The sequence below is a fragment of the Pygoscelis adeliae genome, unplaced genomic scaffold (assembly GCF_000699105.1).
Source record: "Pygoscelis adeliae isolate BGI_AS28 unplaced genomic scaffold, ASM69910v1 Scaffold218, whole genome shotgun sequence".
Lineage (NCBI taxonomy): Eukaryota > Metazoa > Chordata > Aves > Sphenisciformes > Spheniscidae > Pygoscelis > Pygoscelis adeliae.
Genome location: NW_008825433.1, coordinates 4,926,830 through 4,945,123, shown reverse-complemented (window position 1 = coordinate 4,945,123; position 18,294 = coordinate 4,926,830). Strand labels below are relative to the sequence as shown.

The 18,294-nt window shown below is 36.5% G+C and overlaps 1 protein-coding gene across 1 annotated transcript in view; it reads left to right on the top strand.

Annotated features, from left to right (window-relative positions):
* BTBD9 (BTB (POZ) domain containing 9) overlaps nucleotides 1-18,294 on the top strand; it is a 131,598-nt gene that overhangs the window by 70,704 nt on the left and 42,600 nt on the right. Inside the window, exon 7 of the mRNA XM_009331076.1 lies at nucleotides 12,017-12,126. Within this exon, the coding sequence (XP_009329351.1) occupies nucleotides 12,017-12,126 (110 nt within the window). The remainder of the gene's footprint in view (nucleotides 1-12,016; nucleotides 12,127-18,294) is intronic.

The following is an 18,294-nucleotide window of genomic DNA, read 5'->3' as shown; positions in this document are numbered from 1 at the left end:
GGAATAGGATTAGCTTAAAGATAAGGTGTGAGCCAAAGAGCACACAAAACGAAGCTGATTTCCAGAAATGTAATGACTTGTATCATTTTATGAAAAGCATAGCAACTTCAGCTGTTAAAGTGTGTTTCAACAGAATGAAACTTCATGGCTAATTTTCAGGTGCTTATTTATTATGGTAGATAAGTATCACCTAGAAGGAACCTATCTGCAGCTCACTCAGTGTTGAGCAAATTTTGGATAGGTGAGAACTTTGTTTTCTATTACACTTAAAACAAAAGAAATAAGGTTTAAAAGAAAAGTCTTACTTTATTTTTCCGGTTACCATTTATTCTGTTCTTTTTCCATTGCCTCCAGATTGATTTTAGGGTTTAGGACATTAGATTTAAAACAGTTTATTATTTTTACATGTTTTACCATATGAAGGGAATTATATGACTGGTTATTAAATCAATTTGTTCTTTGGTTAAGGAACCAGTTGAAGAGACCTGAATTCAGTAGCTCAGTAAATATATTTCTGTCTTCTGCAGGTCTGCTCACCGGCTCACAAGTTTTAGTGGCGTAATTCATAGACATGTCAAACATAAATTCTTTTCATATTGTAGGAGATCAAGAACTACATTTTAACAAAATGATAAAATTTTCTTGGGGCTATGGCACCCAATGTACCGCTCCAGCCTGATGGTAGTGTTTCTGTGAGCTAATATCCATTGTAATCAGTTGAATTGGTGCGATGTTGCAAAGTAGTGTTCTGAATTAATCAAACAGTTCTCATGATTGCTTATTAAATCAGCGAGAGAAATGTGGCGAGTTGTATATGATAAATGTGGTTCTACTCTACAGCTAAAACAAATCACAAAAAAGTGGAAAAAGAGAGAAGCAGCAAGAACAAGAAATGCTTACGTTAAAGTAGTTGTCTGTCTTAAATGCTCTGTCTTTAAAGTAACCATAATTCAACTCTTCTCACAGGAACTTGAGTTTCTGGAGATTTTATTATCTGTATACAGATACTGGAAGTCACTGCCCTTCTCTTCCGCCATCTCACCGCTGCTGAGCTGTGTAGGAGTGTTTGTGCAGGTTAATGTAGACCTACTTGTAATCCAAATTTATGATCTTCTTTCACCATGTTACCTATTACTTCCAGTAAAATGCAGTTTGATTTAAAAATAACTAGACCCATGAAGCTTACAAGATTGAATCTGCTGCACTGTCGCGTGTCTGATGAACAGACCCATAGATACTTCTTTTGTCCTTTTTTTTATAGCTCTGTATACTCTGCAGTAGTTAGCAGTTAGGTCTTGATTATGCTGGAAAGCGTAAGCAATGCAGATTAGAGACATTGGTGAAGTGAGGTAGCAACCGTATATATGTGTAGCAGGTGATACTGCTAGTTGATACCTTCTTAGATTTTTCTCATAAAACACAGAACTTAGTGAATTTAGAAATAATCGGTTGATACTTTCACTGATCTGTCTCATATCAGACATCTGTTTCACCAATATGAAAAACGTGTCTTATAATTTCCAATGAGGCTTCTCTTCCATTTCATAGTGTCTGATATATATTTCCATGTGAATTTGAGTCTTCACTAAATAATTTCTAAAATGCATCTAAAGAATGATCCTAGTTAAGAGTTTGGTTAAGCTGTGTGTTGTCAGGAGCAGAACAGGTGTTGCACACTTCAATTATGTTAGAAAGGAACACCAGAGCAATCAGAACTGGCATTCCACTAGTTTAAGTAGGGCATTACTTGTGATTTTTTTTTAGGGGTTTTGCTCCTGCAAACATTGCTCCTACTGCTGAAGAATTTAAGTTGATGTTTCTTGTAAGTGACAGTTGCTGTTGGCATGGCATCTGTATATTACTGTAAATCTGTAAATCACTAGGTAGTACAAGGGTTTTAATAACTGTATGATCATACCTTTAGCTAAGGAACCAATTAACAAAGCCATCCTTGCCTCAGATCTAAACCATTTGAATATTAACACTAAAAGCTTTATCATAAATGTTTTAAATGTATAAGGCAGACTCAGCTTAATGAATTACTCCACTTTTCAGCATTCCAAAATTGTTTGCGCAGCAAATTACAAATTGAGCCAGCAATACTTTGCATTGATTTTCTGACTACCTCCAACTACAAGGAGTTGTATCCATAGGTACAAATTTTCAGATCATAAAAATATTGATGAAAAAGATGTATCCAGTCATTTTTATGTTACCAGTACTTAGCTGATTCCACTCGAGTATTGCTTAGCACTTTTCCGGTATAATTTTAACATAACAAATGGTAGGGTCCCTTGCATATATCCTTGGATATATTTCTCAGTAAGTAAAAAGTTACACTGTTTGTGGGGGTTTTTTTGTTTGCTTGGTTTTTATTTTATTTTTTATTTCTTTATTTTAACATTTCATTCTTCATGTGCATTTTATGACGCCCTTTTGAGAGCCCTGGAGGTCTTATCTTATTCTCTTCTGCTTATATGCTCAAATACCTAGAGTTGCTGTACTTCTGATTAGTAAGGATTCATCCAAACAAACCTGATGTAAAAAGGGTTCTTTCAGTAATTGCCATCTTTTTTTTATCATTTTCATCTTCTTTTAAAAAATCCACCCTTCTTTACCACTGTCTGTCAGATATTGAAATGCCAGAGCTAAATACAATTTTTTGTATATATCTTCACTAGTTTTGTAGGAAGAATTTCTAAATTCCTTGCTTTTTTAAACACAGGTCAAAATCACAATTATTTCTTTGTTGAGCTACCTTGATGCAGGTTGATTTTTTTTTTTTTTGAGTCCGCTTGCTTCTAGATCACTTTGTTATAATACTTTTCAAGTATTTCTTTGTCCTATTGTATATAGTCTGATTCCAGTCTAGATCTAGAGACTAGATCTTATTGAGGTGTCCTTGGAGCAAGAAATAATTATTGCATGTTAAATTCACAGGCTGGTGGAACATGAGAAGCTGGGGAAAATGGAAAACATTGTCAGATTGCATTGAACAGAACTTTCCTGTATTTTCTTCTGTTTTATTCAATATGTTTAAAAATGTGGAGGCTACAATGTGTCTATGTAATGAAGCCTAAGCTAAATTGACCCAAAGCCATGAAACCACATCAGGATATACTGTGATTCAAAGAAAACAAATCCTGTTGAAGATTATGTGCATTTTGGAAAGAATCTGGCTCCATGTCACACCAGCCTGGAAGGTATGCAGAGCAAGCTCATGTCTGCTCTCTAAATCCCATGTCCACTTCGTGCTAGAACCAGACTTCCTGAGGAGCAATGCTTTCTTCTCTTTTTAAAAGAACTATTTTTTTCTATAAAATTTAATTTATTAGAGTCCCATTTTATGTAAATGAAGGCGATATTTAAGTTGTGTTTGGCTGCAAAGTCGAATCAGGGATAGGGTTTAAATACAGATTTCATGACATCAAAATCTTACTATCTTCTCCTACCAGATTTTGAATTCATGTGGTGGAAGTCCCTTATGAGATCAGGTGAAATTACAGATTCCTGCCCATATCTAGGCAGGTTCTGGGAAATAGAACTGTTTTGGGTTGAGATCTGACCTGAAACAAAACCTGCAGAGCCAAGTTCAGATTTGAGTAATTGAATGGAACTAGAGATGCACACAATGTGAAGATTCAGATTCAAGCAAGTTTACCTCACATTTGGGGTTTTCTGTTTAAAAATAAAATAAAATAAAATAAAAATTGGAAACCAGTAATGAAAAAATTACCATTTGTAAGCTCATTATTCTTACGTATGGAATACAAAATGTATTATCACATCATGCAAATGTTACTTATGTTCCCATGCACATCAGTGTTAATTTGGTTAAATATATTCAGAAATATTGGTTGCTTGGTTGATATGCTGCTTATATATAGTACACAAACAGTTACATATCCTGTGTAATTATTGTATATCAATATTTTTAGCCACTTGAATGCCGCAGCATAAAATATCTGGATACACATTTTAGCAAATTACGAAATGTGTTTTCAAACTGCTACACTGTTACTTGTATTTGCATCAGTTGTGAAGGTGAAAATGTTTGTTACTGTACAGGCTTTGCAGGTGTTACATATGCTTTTCCTACTAGAGTTCAATGATTTTGTCTTGTGTAAGTGTTTTATTTGATTTGTCACTGTTATTTTCTGTATTTGCAGCAGGGATTTCCTTTGGTATAAAATGGAGTCTATTAGACTTTCTCATCTAAGTGCAGGAAAACTTGTCTCCTGTCAAAAGACAGAAATGCTTTCCACGTTTGTTCTGGCTTAATTCTTTATGTTATATATTTATTTATGTCCACTGTTTTTCCACATGATTTAATTCTGGCAATAGATTTTACCTCCTTGCTTTTTTTATCCTCCTGCCATGAGTCTGTTGATTCAGCTGTGTGAGTCTGAAGGATTATATGTTTTACGGAGTTGTCAATAAATGGGGTTTAGATGGCAGTGAATAGCACTGTTTCCTTTTCCACTAAAAGACAAACAGAATGTCTTCAAATGCCCTTGTGTGCTGGGCTGTATCTCATGCATCTCTGTGGCAGTGATCAGAATGTGAACGTTAGCGGTTTCTAAGCAGTTAGAGGAGATACGAAGTCTGTAGGACTAGCACTGGTGTCTCATACCAAATGCTGCATGAAGGAAAATGAAATGCCAAGTTCTTAAGAGCTCATTTTGTACATATTGGGTTTAGTTCTTTATTTTAGTTCGCTGTTGCTGTTCTGGGTTGCTTTGATAGTAACTTAGAGTGGATATCCGTGCAAAATATCAGTTGATTTCTTTTACCGCTCTTTACTTAGTCTTCTGTCTCAGTATTCTCAAGGGATTGGAATCTGTGCTTAATATATTCCACAGTTTGTCTGTATTTTACTGGTGTTATTATAATGAAGGATTAAAACTGATCCTAGAGTATGCATATTTTTATGCTTTGACACATATGTCCTAAGTACTGTTCTGATGCAGGCAGCTGAGCTTTGGTATTAATAGTCCTCCAGGGTATCCACAGCTGAATCAGTGGTATGCTCAGCAGCAGCTGTTACCTGAATTAAATGTGTTAGCTGTACAAATGTAAAGAGCAAAAGTAAAACATAATGTAGTTGTTCAGAAATGTGAGTATTTGTAGTCACAACAGATTGTCCAAACATAGTTTTGTGTAAAGGTGAAGATTTTCCCTGGGAAAAACAGGGGATGGATGAGGGCATTGTCATGTGGCTGCCTAATTAATCCACCCAGGTAGTTCATTCAAATTTAGTAGTTTAAGATTCTACCGAGATCAAGTAGAACATGCTGTTTCCCTGTAGTTAAAATAATTTTCTTGTCAGTGGGGAAAAAAAAAGAAAGAAGAATAATACAGATTTTTCTGGTATTCCTGACGTGGGAATCTCAGAGCCAAGTGTAGCATGACTACCTGTGACTACTGTGACATGCGGATGAAACTCTTACAGCACTTAAATACTATCAATATCCATTATTCTCCAACAGGGCCAGAAACCAAAATAAAATGTCTTCTAAAGGGGCAAAATTCTCATGCTGCAGTCCTGTCTACCTGCCAGGGAAGTACTTTAAACCCCCCCAAAGAGATCAAGGTTTTCTCTTTAAAGGATGATTCAGGGTTCTTCTTGTCTTCCCTCCAGTCTATCAGCTGAGTCTAAAGTCCATTGACAGTGGAGCTAGTCTAGCCCTTGAATTGTGATTCATTTACTCTCCTATCACACAAAGATTTATAGGTAACTTTGTGTTGTATAAACTGCTTTGCTCCTGACAGTAAAGTGAACAATTTCTAATTTCACTGGGAAAACTGCCTGTAGTGTTTTTAATGTCTGTCCTCCTTGGTTTTGTCTGCCATGTCTCTTTCTCAGTGAGCAATATAATTAAAATTCATAGTTTGACACCAGGATTTTGATTATACAGTTAATTCTTCATCATTCCTATGTCTCAGCTTAATCAGGTTTGCCCAAGCTTGTGTCACCCACTAACAAAGTGCTCTAAAGTTTTTTGTTCATTTAGGGTATGGGCTTTCTGCTGTTCCCCCCACACACCTTGTGGTAATCAAAGCTTTTAAATTATCTTGTAATTCAGCATACACAAGTAAGTCTGGTCAGTGGTCCTTTTTAATTAATGACATGCTTGCCAAGCACTTGTAGAAAAATGATTCTGTGTGGCTATTGAAAATAATTAGTATACGCATTTATGTCGATTTAATCAGCATAAAAGATACCTCTATTGTATTTCAGGAAATGTCATCTGTTAAAAATATGATCTTTAGCTTGTTTCCTCTGTTTTTTCTAATTCAAAGGAGTACAGTAATTGCAAGCATGTAGTGTTGGAGGTGGGAGAATACCACTCATTTTAGAGGTGAACATATTTGTTCTCACTACTTGAACAGGTGAAAAGCAATTGCAAAACTATGCAAAGTTTGACCTTATTCTTAAGTGTCTAAAAGAATCAAGATCAAATCAAATGTTTTGTTATGCAGTTAAAGGTTTTATTTTATTTCCATATGGGTTGATTTGTTGTTTGTAGCATACAGAAGGTACAGAGAGTAGAGAAGTTACTCACTCCAGCACTTCCAATCCCACAACTGCTTGTTTCTTATTCCCTTAGTTGCAAGAAAGAAAATACTAAGTTAACCAAGATTCATTTGTTTTCTTATGGGATGTATTTTTTGTATAAATATGTAAACAGAAAGCAAATGTTAGGGCAGTTAAACTTCCAAAGTTGGACTCTGAAAGATACAGGGTTACTGAAATTGTTCACTCCTGCAGTCTTAAGTATCCTTTGACCTCATGATGATGTCTTACAGTAATTTCATAACGAGAGCCTTTTGAGGGAGAAGGGTGTTCAACCTATAACTTTGTCAATGTATAGGACGTGAACTATGGTTCCTGAGTGAGGAGCTGTTGGATACTTTTCTCTGATTCACCTAGTGGCCTCACACCTTGTCCGCCATGTGTAGCACAGCAGCAGAGAAGGCCGTGTCACAGTCTAGCCTGGGTCCCTGTGGGTAGGGACCTCTCCTTAGGTTTGAAGTCCTATTAAAAAAAGGGGTTGAACTTCAATCTCTTTCTGAGCAAGCGCCTTAAAGAAGAGATCATTATATAAAGAGGGATTATCAGCACCAGTATTCACAGCAGTTCCTCAGAAAAGGGTCCCAGCTTTGGAGTCCAAGTTCACAGAAGGATCTCCCTACACTCGATGGAGAGAAGGATAGACTTTCAGACACACATCTGGCCTGACCCCTTTCTTCCTAGCTTGCTGTAGACAGTTGTACACAGAGCCTGCTCACTGATCTCATCTCTGTCAGTGTTACCTAATTATCTCCAGATATGATACTCTTGCCACTTGATGCAGATTTGCTTGTGGGAACCAGAAGGCTGTTAGATTTTATGGTGCTTAATTCTCGGTTGCCTGTATCTTAGGCCTGTTAGCAAAGTCGGAGAGCCTTACCTGTTGCTGCGCTGCCATTCAGAGCCAAAAGCAGTATCATGGTGTTGTGGGCTAACCCCAGCGGGCAGCTCAGCCCCACACAGCCACTCGCTCACTCCCCCACAGCGGGATAGGAGGGAGAATCGGAAGGGTAAAAGCGCGAAAACTTGTGGGTTGAGGTAAAGACGGTTTAATAGGTAAAGCAAAAGCTGCACACACAAGCAAAGCAAAACAAGGAATTCATTCACTGCTTCCCATCGGCAGGCAGGTGCTCAGCCATCTCCAGGAAAGCAGGGCTCCATCATGTGTAACAGTTACTTGGGAAGACAAACCCCATCACTCTGAACGTTGCCCCTTCCTGGTAGGGAATATCCCTTTGGTCAGTTGGGGTCAGCTGTCCTGGCTGTGTCCCCTCCCGACTTCTTGTGCACCCCCAGCCTGCTCGCTGGTGGGGTGGGGTGAGGAGCAGAAAAGGGCTTGACTGTGTGTAAGCACTGCTCAGCAGTAACGAAAACATCCTTGTGTTATCAACACTGTTTCCAGCACAAATCCAAACATAGCCCCATACCAGCTACTATGAAGAACTTTAACTCTGTCCTAGCCAAAACCACTACAGTATGTTTTAGAAACTTAGTGAGTGATCACGTAAAACATGTTCCATGCTTTTTAAGAATTTGTCACAGTTGCATGTACTGAAAAATTGTTCATATTAATTTTGTTACCTGTACTTTTATATTCCAACTTAATAAATCGCTCCAGGAAAATGATGAGATGGTACACACAGTCTGATTGCCTGAAGGATACTTTTATTTTTAATCACGACTCAGTTGCATTTCCATCTGGCAGAAAACTGCTTAGAAAAATGTACAAATTTTCAAGCATGTCGTGAGCTATAATAGGCATTTTAAATTTCTGAAATCTGTATGCTTTGAATTAAGACTTTGTTGCTCATATTGAAGTTGTCCACACTGCAGTTTTTCCTCACTACTGCATTTCTGAGCCAACTCTTTGTTTTCAGTCCATTGTTTAGTGTTCTTCTCATTAAGATGTACTACTTCAGTATTTACAATGTCTTCATCTGACTCTTCCGAAACAGGTCATGTACCTTCAATATTGCTCTTCATTGGTGATACTTGAAATTTGGATACAGCTTGTTTCCCTAGCGGTACTGGGCATTTCTGACAAATTCTGCCTTATTTGAAGGAAGATTATTTTTACAGTCTCAGGCTACGGCGGCTTTGGTCTCTTGCATCAAGTGGAATAATAAACTACAATTTTTGTGCAAAATCTGAGAATGTGATTTTAGAAGTTAAGGTGTTTAATGTAATTTTGAAGATTGTGTTATTTTAATTTCCACCAAGTAGAAGAATGCCAGATTCAGGCAGGAAATCACGCTGATCATTCACCTTGAGAGACATAAGGAAATAATAAAATATATGTATTGTACTGGGGAGAAAGGATAGGGTTTGTCATATCATTCCATTCAACCTTGCCCATAACATTACAACATCGAAATAATATACTTTAGAAGATTAATGTATACATGATTATTTTAATGGATGGGATTTTGCTTTACATTACTATAAAATTTCAGCTTTCCAGCAATGCGAAACATTGTCACCTGTTGTTCAAAATAACTGATAGGCTATTCAGCATACAAGAATAAGCTTTGTTCCTTTTTACCTGTTGGCAGAGAACTTTGCTAACCAGTGAGTTATATATTATTTAACCTAAGTGTTCAGTATGATAAAGACGCTTTTCCCATGGCAAACTATTCAAGTTTTGTGTGACTTCCACCCTTTTGATATATTAAAAAAACCCAAACAAACAACAACAAAAAAAACAAAACAAGCCAAAACCAATCAAGAAGTTTGCTCTAGTGTTGCAATTTCATAACACAAAAAATCTAAATAAATTAGCTTTTAAACCTAATTATGAAGCAGTTTCTTGTGTTCCTATTAATAGTTACTTTGTTTATTCTCTAAACTCTTTAAAGCAAGGAAGCGTAACTGAAGTATGTCAAAGTATCTCCATTAGTAACACCCTGTTAGTTAGCCTAGAGCGTGTTTTGTCCAGGCAGCACAACTCAATCAATGCCTTCCTTGCCTGAGAGAGACGAGGGAGTCTCTACGGTGAGCCAGTCTCCGCGTGCACTTATAAATGTTCCAAGATTGTTCCTGTGTTTAGTCAAATTCAGCGCTTCTGATGCTAGATAGAACGAGAACATGTACTGGTGTCGGATCCTGGTCATCGTTGCCTGCGTATTTAGTGTTCATACTGTGCTTGTGAACTGACAAAAAGAAAATGAGCTGAAAAGACTGGGTCAAATACGACTGTGCCTGTAACTTCAAGGAGGAGGCATACCCTTAGCTGAAGATGTCTACAAGGCCTCCTAAAACTGCACGATTCTTTCAAATTTCAGGTTAACTTTCTCTGAACAGCAAACTGTTAGTCCCCTGAATAATTTAATTATAATCCTTTCAGTAGATCTTCAGCGTCAGTTTTGCAGAAGGTCAGCTTTGTGAGTAGAAACCTTGGGGTCTTGGTCCTGTGTGTCTACCGTGCTTTTGCTATGGCTGTACCTGACTGTGCGTCACTTGCAAAAAGCACTGCAAATCGTCCTCAGCGTGTTAAGAAAAACTGAGGCTGATGCAGTTTTGCCTTCATAACGTGAATCCCAAAATACGGCATTTCATCTATCACCTCGCAGCAACTGCCTGGTTCACATGGGCGAGTCTGGGGAAAGAACTGCTGTTTCCCTGGCTGTCAACCAGGATTCCCGCGATGCTCTTTGCAGGCACTTGTCACAGTTACATAGTGAGGGCTAAGTTCTGCTTTACTCTTAAAATATGGGTTCACCTTCTTTATGAAAAATAAATATTTTCTCCAGTTCTGCAACTTTTACTTTGTCTATATAGGATGACTTGCAGGAAATTTGCTACTGTGATAATGAATTGATCTGCGAGTTAATATTAATTAGGGAATAGCATATAATTTTTTTTTTGTTTCAAGTCATGATAATTAAAATATTTTTTTAAAGTGAAATTTTGAGCATATTGTGTATCAGTTTTGTAATTTTAATCAAAATATATAATAGTTGGGTTTTTAAAATGAAACTTATATAAGCTAAAAGGAGCAGAGGTCAAAAACTGGCAATTTTAGTGATGTCATGATATTCAGGTAACTTAGTTGTCTCTTGCAGTCATTTGCATGTAATAAGTGGATTGTTTTAAATTATTTTTCTAGAAGATTTTTTCTGTGTATGGTAAAGACAAATGAATATCAGTAATAACAGTCATTGAGGCTTGCTTATAAGAGCTCTTTCATAAGGCACTCGAGTTTTAAAGTGTAGGAGGAGGTTAAACATTAATATGGTAAATAGCTATGAGGTTTTTTTTATTGTTTAAAAAAATATCTCAGGACTGAAACCTGTGTATCTTTTCAACTTGGTATGATGAAGAACACAAGCCAAAATGATGCTGTTGGTGAGCAGCTATTATGTTGGAACTATAATTATACTACGTAAGTGAAAGGTTGTTTTATACTGCAGACCGAGGATATTGCCTAAGATTCATACATTCTGATACTTCTTAATTGAAATGAGTTCATTTAATGCAAAGCTTTCTGCAGTGTGGGTAACACATTTTGTGGGGTAATGGTATTTGGTTTAGGTAGTTTTCTGTGTTGCTTGTTCAACATTTATTGACATGGTGTACAATATTCCATTTAGGATTTTTCAAAATTTATAGTAAGAACAGTTGGATCTCTTCAGAAAATGTGGGAATCAGACTGAATCAAGGTTAATGGCTGTTTGTAGAAGGTGAAGCCTCCAGGGTAATACAGAAGGTGAATAGGTCACAGTGTTCAAGAGCAGCTCTATTTGATTTTCAATTATAGTCTAGAAGGATAAGTTATATAACCAGGAATGAAACCTGGAGCTAGCTTTGTTTCATAACACTTGACTGTTCAGATTTTTTTTTGTTATTAATAAAAGATACCCCAACAAAGACATTGATATCCTGTACATCCAGTGTTAGAATTAGAAACAGTCACATTAAAACGGAATTAATTTTTGGCTTCTGCAGAGAAGCCTCACTGATTTGTTGGGTTTGTCCTGGCTGTATGAAATCTTTCACTGTGGTGAAAAGCAGTTGGTAAAGAGATTATTATTGTTGTTGTTGATGTTGTTGTTGTTGTTGTTGTTGTTGTTGTTGTTGTTGTTATTATTATTATTTCAAGCCTCCATGAGCACACATTTGCACTAAAAGACCATTTCTGAACCACAAGTTCCGTCATTTTGCTTTTCTCGGCAAATTAGTCCAGAAAGATCTTTGATAGATTTCATGGCTCTAATTATTTTTTTTTCCTTAAATTGTACTGGAGCCAGCATCCTGAGTAGATGCAAGTTTGCTGTGAAATTTATACTCTTTTTACTCCTTTTATTATTTTAATTTTTTTTTTTTAACAGTTACTCAGTTCTTACGGGTCTGCACAATATAGTCCAACTGAATCATTTATATTTTAGTGCATAGAAGTTTGTCATGCTTAACTTGTGCTACTTACCTTTTTTTTTTCCCCTATAGGTATATTCGGATTGTTGGGACCCACAACACAGTGAACAAAGTTTTCCATATTGTGGCATTTGAATGCATGTTCACGAACAAAACCTTTACTCTTGAGAAAGGTCTGATAGGTAAGAGATAAAACTGTTTTCCTTTTACATGAACTGTTGCAAACGCCTGCCTTTTAAGACTGGCCGTCACTGTGCTCTTACTCTACTGTTTCCACACAGAAAGCTCTAACTTGAGTTAAATGATGCTGTAAGCATAGAATTAGTTGGCTAGTCCATGCGACTTCTTTGAAATTCCAGTTCTGTGGATTAATTAGTGATGCTGCAGGAATTTTTTTGAGTTAAATCAGCTGCTGCTGACAAAGCCACTGGTCATTGAGTCACTCTGTGCTGCTAATCCGATTTTTCTTTGCATGTCATAGCAGGAGGCAAGAGCAACCATACTAGGTTAGCCTGAATTCTGTGACGAGGGTGGAGTAACCAAAGCTATTTAGTGCAGTGAAGATGGATTTGGGCATTTAGGGCTTCTTATACAGCCTAGTTTCAACAGCTGAAAGTAAACTCTCATGTGTTGATTTTTCCCTAAAGAGTCGTAGACACACTTAGCCATGGCAGAACATTATATTGGCTACCCTTTTTCTTAGAACGCCACGTTGATGGAGCTCTGTTACCTCTGGAACTCCAGACAGCTTATATAATACTGATTTAAGTACCTCTACATAGTACTGCATTACTTAAGGTAGAAATCCCCAACAGACCAACAATACTGAATGATAAACTATATCAAAGTAAGATTTAATATTGATTTTTTTAATAGTCCAAGCAGGGTGATTTCTGTGCTTTCTTCCATATAAACTCAGGCAAGTAAGATCCTGAAATTCATTGGGAAGAGTTTTGTGCACCTTTTAGTACTTGTCTAGGTGGGATTTCCCACAGTTCGTTACTTCTGGCATGAAATTGAGAATTTCAACAAAATTCTCAGAGTTCATGCTGACTTTAAACATATATTTAAATTCTAAGTATGCACCTACAGTAGATGGAAGGGAAAACAGTTTACAAAAAAAGAATGAGAGCAAAGATTTTAGTAAGACATACTTTTTTTTTTTCTGAGAAAATGATAATACTTAGCTGTGAAAAACTGGGACCCAACTCCTTCAGCCCGTTCCCCATGTGTTATACAAAGGCATCGCATGATTACACCTGGTCTTATAAGGTTTGCTGTGTAAATTTCATGATGTTTTTTAGAAGCATAGAATAAGTAGCCTGGCAAATCACACTTTACTAATTTTTATGTTATATAGCCCCAAAGTGGACAAGCTGTCCCATAATGCAAATAGAAAGTTTTCCCTTTGTTTTAGGGAGTTTGCAAGTAGTATTGCAATTGCTATTGACAAGAAAATAGAACAAGCAGTAAGGCAGAACTGTGTTTAAAGAAAACATCTACCTTCAGTAAGCTAGTTAGGGGAGAAACAAAATATTTCAAGTTTGATAAAACCTTTGAGCTAAATTTCATATTTAGCACTGCCAGCTATGAACTTTTAAAAACTTCATGCAAAATCAGAGTTACTGCGTTCAAATAAGTGATGCATATATCTATATATATTTGATTTAAGATTATTAGTCTTATTTATCAAATACTTAATTTAGGACTCAAATAACATTTGCTTTCTTTTTTTTTTTTTTTTCTGTGTGATAACTGAAAGATTGTTTGGTCGTAACAGTAGGGTAACAGGTAGTGAATCCATGTATGTTCATGGAAGTGTACTTGTACCATAATTGACTTGTCTTTCAGATACTCTCTGATATTTTGTGGTTTAGTGAGCATTTTGGTGAGATAAACTATTTGATCTGTTTCAGCATTTCGTGAGTTTCAAAGATAATATAGGGGACAGAGACTTTATATGGCTTTATTAAAATTTATCTGTTTATGAAAATTTTTTTTGTAGTTACAGAATCTTACAGGTAAATAGGGTTTAGACTACATAAGAGTAAGTTTCCATTGTCGTTCATGGTGATCAGTGGATCTATGCTGTCATTTAGTGTGGGTAAATCAAGCTGTTGTACGTGTAAGTCATTTGAAGTGATCTACAATAAGCAAAGAGAGGCCTGTAGAGCTTTTTATATTGAAGGGATGGTAGTCAATACAGTTAATAGAAAATTAAAAGAGTAAGAATTCAGTAAGTAGTTAATTGCAAGAGGGATGTGGACCAACTTCCACATCGTAAATGAGGCAGCAACAGTTGGATACATGACCTTGTAGAATTTGTGGTGAGAAAGGGACAAATGGAAAAATTTTGGGACTAGTTGAGGGCAGTCCCGTTGTGAAATGGTGCTGGGGCACAAAAGCTGTTCCACCAGAATTTATGGCCATCAACATTACCCATTCAAAAATACTCTCAACAGCTTTGATCCAGCAAAGTGACCTTATATCCATTTAGTGCTTTGTTTTACATACCTGTGAGGGTTACTGTAAGGTACAATGTTATCTGGCTCCCTTGATCAAGCAGATTGTCCCAGTTCCACTTCTGTAAAAAGATCTGTGTGACTATCAATAGGGTAGTTGGCACAGATTTATTTTATTGCTCTAATGAGGATTTGTAATGTTTGTTTCTATTTCTGCAGTGACTGGATAGGGTAAAGTGAACTGAAAGCAGTTAGGGAAGCTCCACAAAATACATGAAAGTGCAGTAATCAGAGTAGGTTGCTTTTAAGCTTGACTGAGCACAGAAGCTTTCATCCTCAACCCTTGAAAAGCAGTATTGGGTAATACTATTGGGTTCATTATTTATGCAGTATGGTATTAAATATGGTGTTAAATTAGGTTAGAGCAAAAACAGCTGCTGTTTCTATAACCTGTTTTATTAAGAAAACAAAATGTTGGTCAGCCCTTGAAGGCTATATGGCTCTTTCAGAAAGACTTTGTGACCCTTACTTCTACCAAAACAACTCTAAAGATAATATGCAAAGAGTTTGTCATTTGAAACCTCATTCCAAAGAAATAAGGCCACTGAGGTATTTGTTTAGAGAACTTATGTGGAGATTTAAGAGTAATTATTTGTTACATTTTCGTGAAACCTATTCGGCTTGATCAGAAAGCTGAATATACAAAGAGGGTAATTTATCAGATATATAATTACTGATGTGTAGTATCTATGGAATGACTGTCACTGTAAAGTGAAGATTAGAAGGCTGGTAAACAATAAAAATGAAGCGCTGTTTCATGATAACAGCAATTTTATGTCGCTGTGTTTTTGCATACAAGGTTTTCATGACAAATTATTAACTTGACATATTACATTTAAAAGTTAATATGGAAGATGATTTATACAGTTACTTGATACAATACTGGATGCGGTACTGACATGACCCATTGGTAGTTGAGTAGCAGTTTTGAAGTAAAAGTAGCAGGAAATGCTTTTTCTAGTGCTGTCCGGTGTTGTAGTGTTGGTTTACACTTTGTTGTCTTGTGAAATGAGGTAAGTGACAGAAATTAATTCAATCATATGAAATTTTTCCCTAACGCAGATGTTAGGGTTGAGATGTAATTTTCCTTTTGGCATAGTATTATCTCTAAATGTGTCAGTAAGTTAACTGTTCTACATATTAGAATCACAAGATTGACATAACTGTTTCATTAACAGAGATGTAAATATTTTTAATTCTCAAAAGCATAGTGTTTGCTTTTAATGAACTTCTGCTTCTGAAATTTTGAATGCTCTTCAGTCATTAATATTTAATCTAGAATCCGAAACAAATGGAAATTTTCACAAGCAAGAGACGTACTCCTTTGGAGGCAGAAGGGGTACCTGGTGTGATGTGATGTTTCGTAAAAGCTTCTAATCTGCCCCGTGGCAAGAAGCTGCAGCAGTGGGTAAGGGGCTGCTTCTATGCAATGCCTCTTTTGGTTTTGGGTTTTTCTTCCCACCTAAATATAGGAAGCAATTCTTCTTTTCTGCCTCAAAGGGAAAAAATTGATAACCTTGCTTAGTCCTTTAACCAGTACTCAGTGCCGAGGGGCAGTCAAGGACTATCAGGCATGTGGGTTTGACCAGCCTACCGTCCTACTTTGAGCCTGGTTAAGGTCATAGGGAGTGCAATGTGGAAGGCTTTTATGTGAAGTTGTGTTTATCCGTAGTCTGTCTCAGTCTATCAGACTATCTTGTAACTTGTATGTTACACAGGAAAGGGAGAACAGTGAATAATGACTGAAGAGCAGGGGATGGATATAAAACACTGGAATGTCCTTGGTCACCCTCTGGGGAATGCTGTTCAGTACTTACGAATCATTGTGAAGCTTCGTTTGTGTGCTGTTCAATGCCTTAGGAGAACTTGTTTTAAAAGGGAAAAAATGAAATTAATAAATAATCATTCACTTGTCTTTTACTCACTGGCAGTTCTTGAAAAAAAAAATTAAATTTATAACAGAAATAAACCATTCGTATCAGTTTCCTAGTGTGTGGTTCAGGTTTGTAAAAGATAGCTCTCTCTCTCTCCAAGCAGTGAGATGCTACTTTTGTGTCTAGTTTAATGTTGACTCCACACAAAGCTATCATATTTTGTTTCTTCTCTTTTTTTAAAGGTTAGCCTTCTTTCAAAACCATGCAGGTTTACCCAGCAATGTAAGTCAGCCCTGCTGTAAGCATAGCCTTAGGAAACTATGAAAATTTGAAGGTAGTCTAAACACAGCAGGGATTTTTTTTTTTTCCTCTTTCTACAGGAAAGGACAGCCACATGGTTGGTTTAATTACTGCTACCCATTCTTCAACAGAGATCTGTTCATATGGTTCCAGTTACTTTTTTTTTTTCTTTTTCTTTTCTTCCTATTTCCAGTGCAGCAACGAAGGATGCGTACATCTTAGGGCTCTTCTGAAACAATTGCTATTTCTGAAAGCCTTCTTCAGGCAGAATGTTTAACGAAAGAGCCCTGTAGCCAGCCAATTGGTTGGCAATTAAAAGTATGGCGAGTTCTAATGACTTGAATGCTTTTGTTCTAATTTATTGGATCAGAAATCATGAGCTCTAGCAGATATCAACTGAAAAATCATCCTTCTCTGAAGTTATTCTAATCCAAACTGGCAGCTGGACATTGACAAATATTAGTGGGGTTTTCTTCTCCAGCTCAATATGGCTTGCAGAAAGCTTTTCACTGAAACAGGCAGAAATGCTGATGATCTTTGTTTGAAGTTGGTATTTCTTGAGTTCTTGATTGATTTCTTGATTGAAGAGTCAAATGAAATGTAGCAATGTCATCAGCAAGTTTCAGGTCAAGAAAATAAGATTATGTGGAAGTGGAGACAGGACTTTGTGACTGTACTTTTAATTAACTGAAAAGTCTGTAGACTTAACATTTTCTACTATATAGCAAATAAATAAGTGCTAATCATATACTGAATAAAGATTAGACAACAAATCTTTCGGCATGTGGAAAATAATGAAAGCAAAATGCCCAACATCCTTTTAATTATTTAATACAATATAATCAAACCCTGGAATAATAGTGACATCCCTAATTCTGTTTTGTTTTCTTTGCTCTCAGCTTTCTTTTTTCTAACTGTCACTTTCTAGTGACGAAACTTTTGTCAGCTCAGTAGATGTTCAGGTAGAGAAGGAATGCAATTTTACTATTAAAAATTGAGAGATTGAAAGCTGAGCATTTAACAGCTGTCAGCATGAGAGAAAAATCACTTCTTCGTATTAACTAAAACAAAAAATTATTTCTTCCAGTATAATTCCTGGTTTATAGTTTCTTCACAAAGCGATGGTTTTGTGTCCTAAGAGAATTCAGTAAAATGAACAGTTGTGTTGCAGTGATGACACTTTAGCTGAGAACATTTGGCTGACTGTTGCCTGGAGTGCAGTATAAATATATTCAACAGTCCACATTGCTTCGAATTACTGCCTTCCTATAAAATAAGACTACTTAGTAGATCTGCTGTCTCTCTGTATGTTTATTTTAGTAATTGAATTAAGGTTCATTAATGGCTGGTTTTGTGAGCCGTTGCAGGAACCCACTGCGTTTTGTTCCTTCCTGTGTTACAAAGAGTTGTTTGAGGATTTTCTGTCATTTTCCCCCCCCCATGTTAGCAGATTGACTGCAGTGAAGTCACAGTGGATGGGCAGAAAGCAAAATCTGACCTGTCCAGACTGGGAGATGAAAGGAAGTACTTTACACTCAGATATGGAAGCCAGTTAACATCAGCTGCGTTAATACAATAAAATGAGTACTTCAGGGGGAGAAAAATCCTATGGAAAATCAAGTAAAGGAAAAAAAAAGCTGAAGGAGTGATAAAT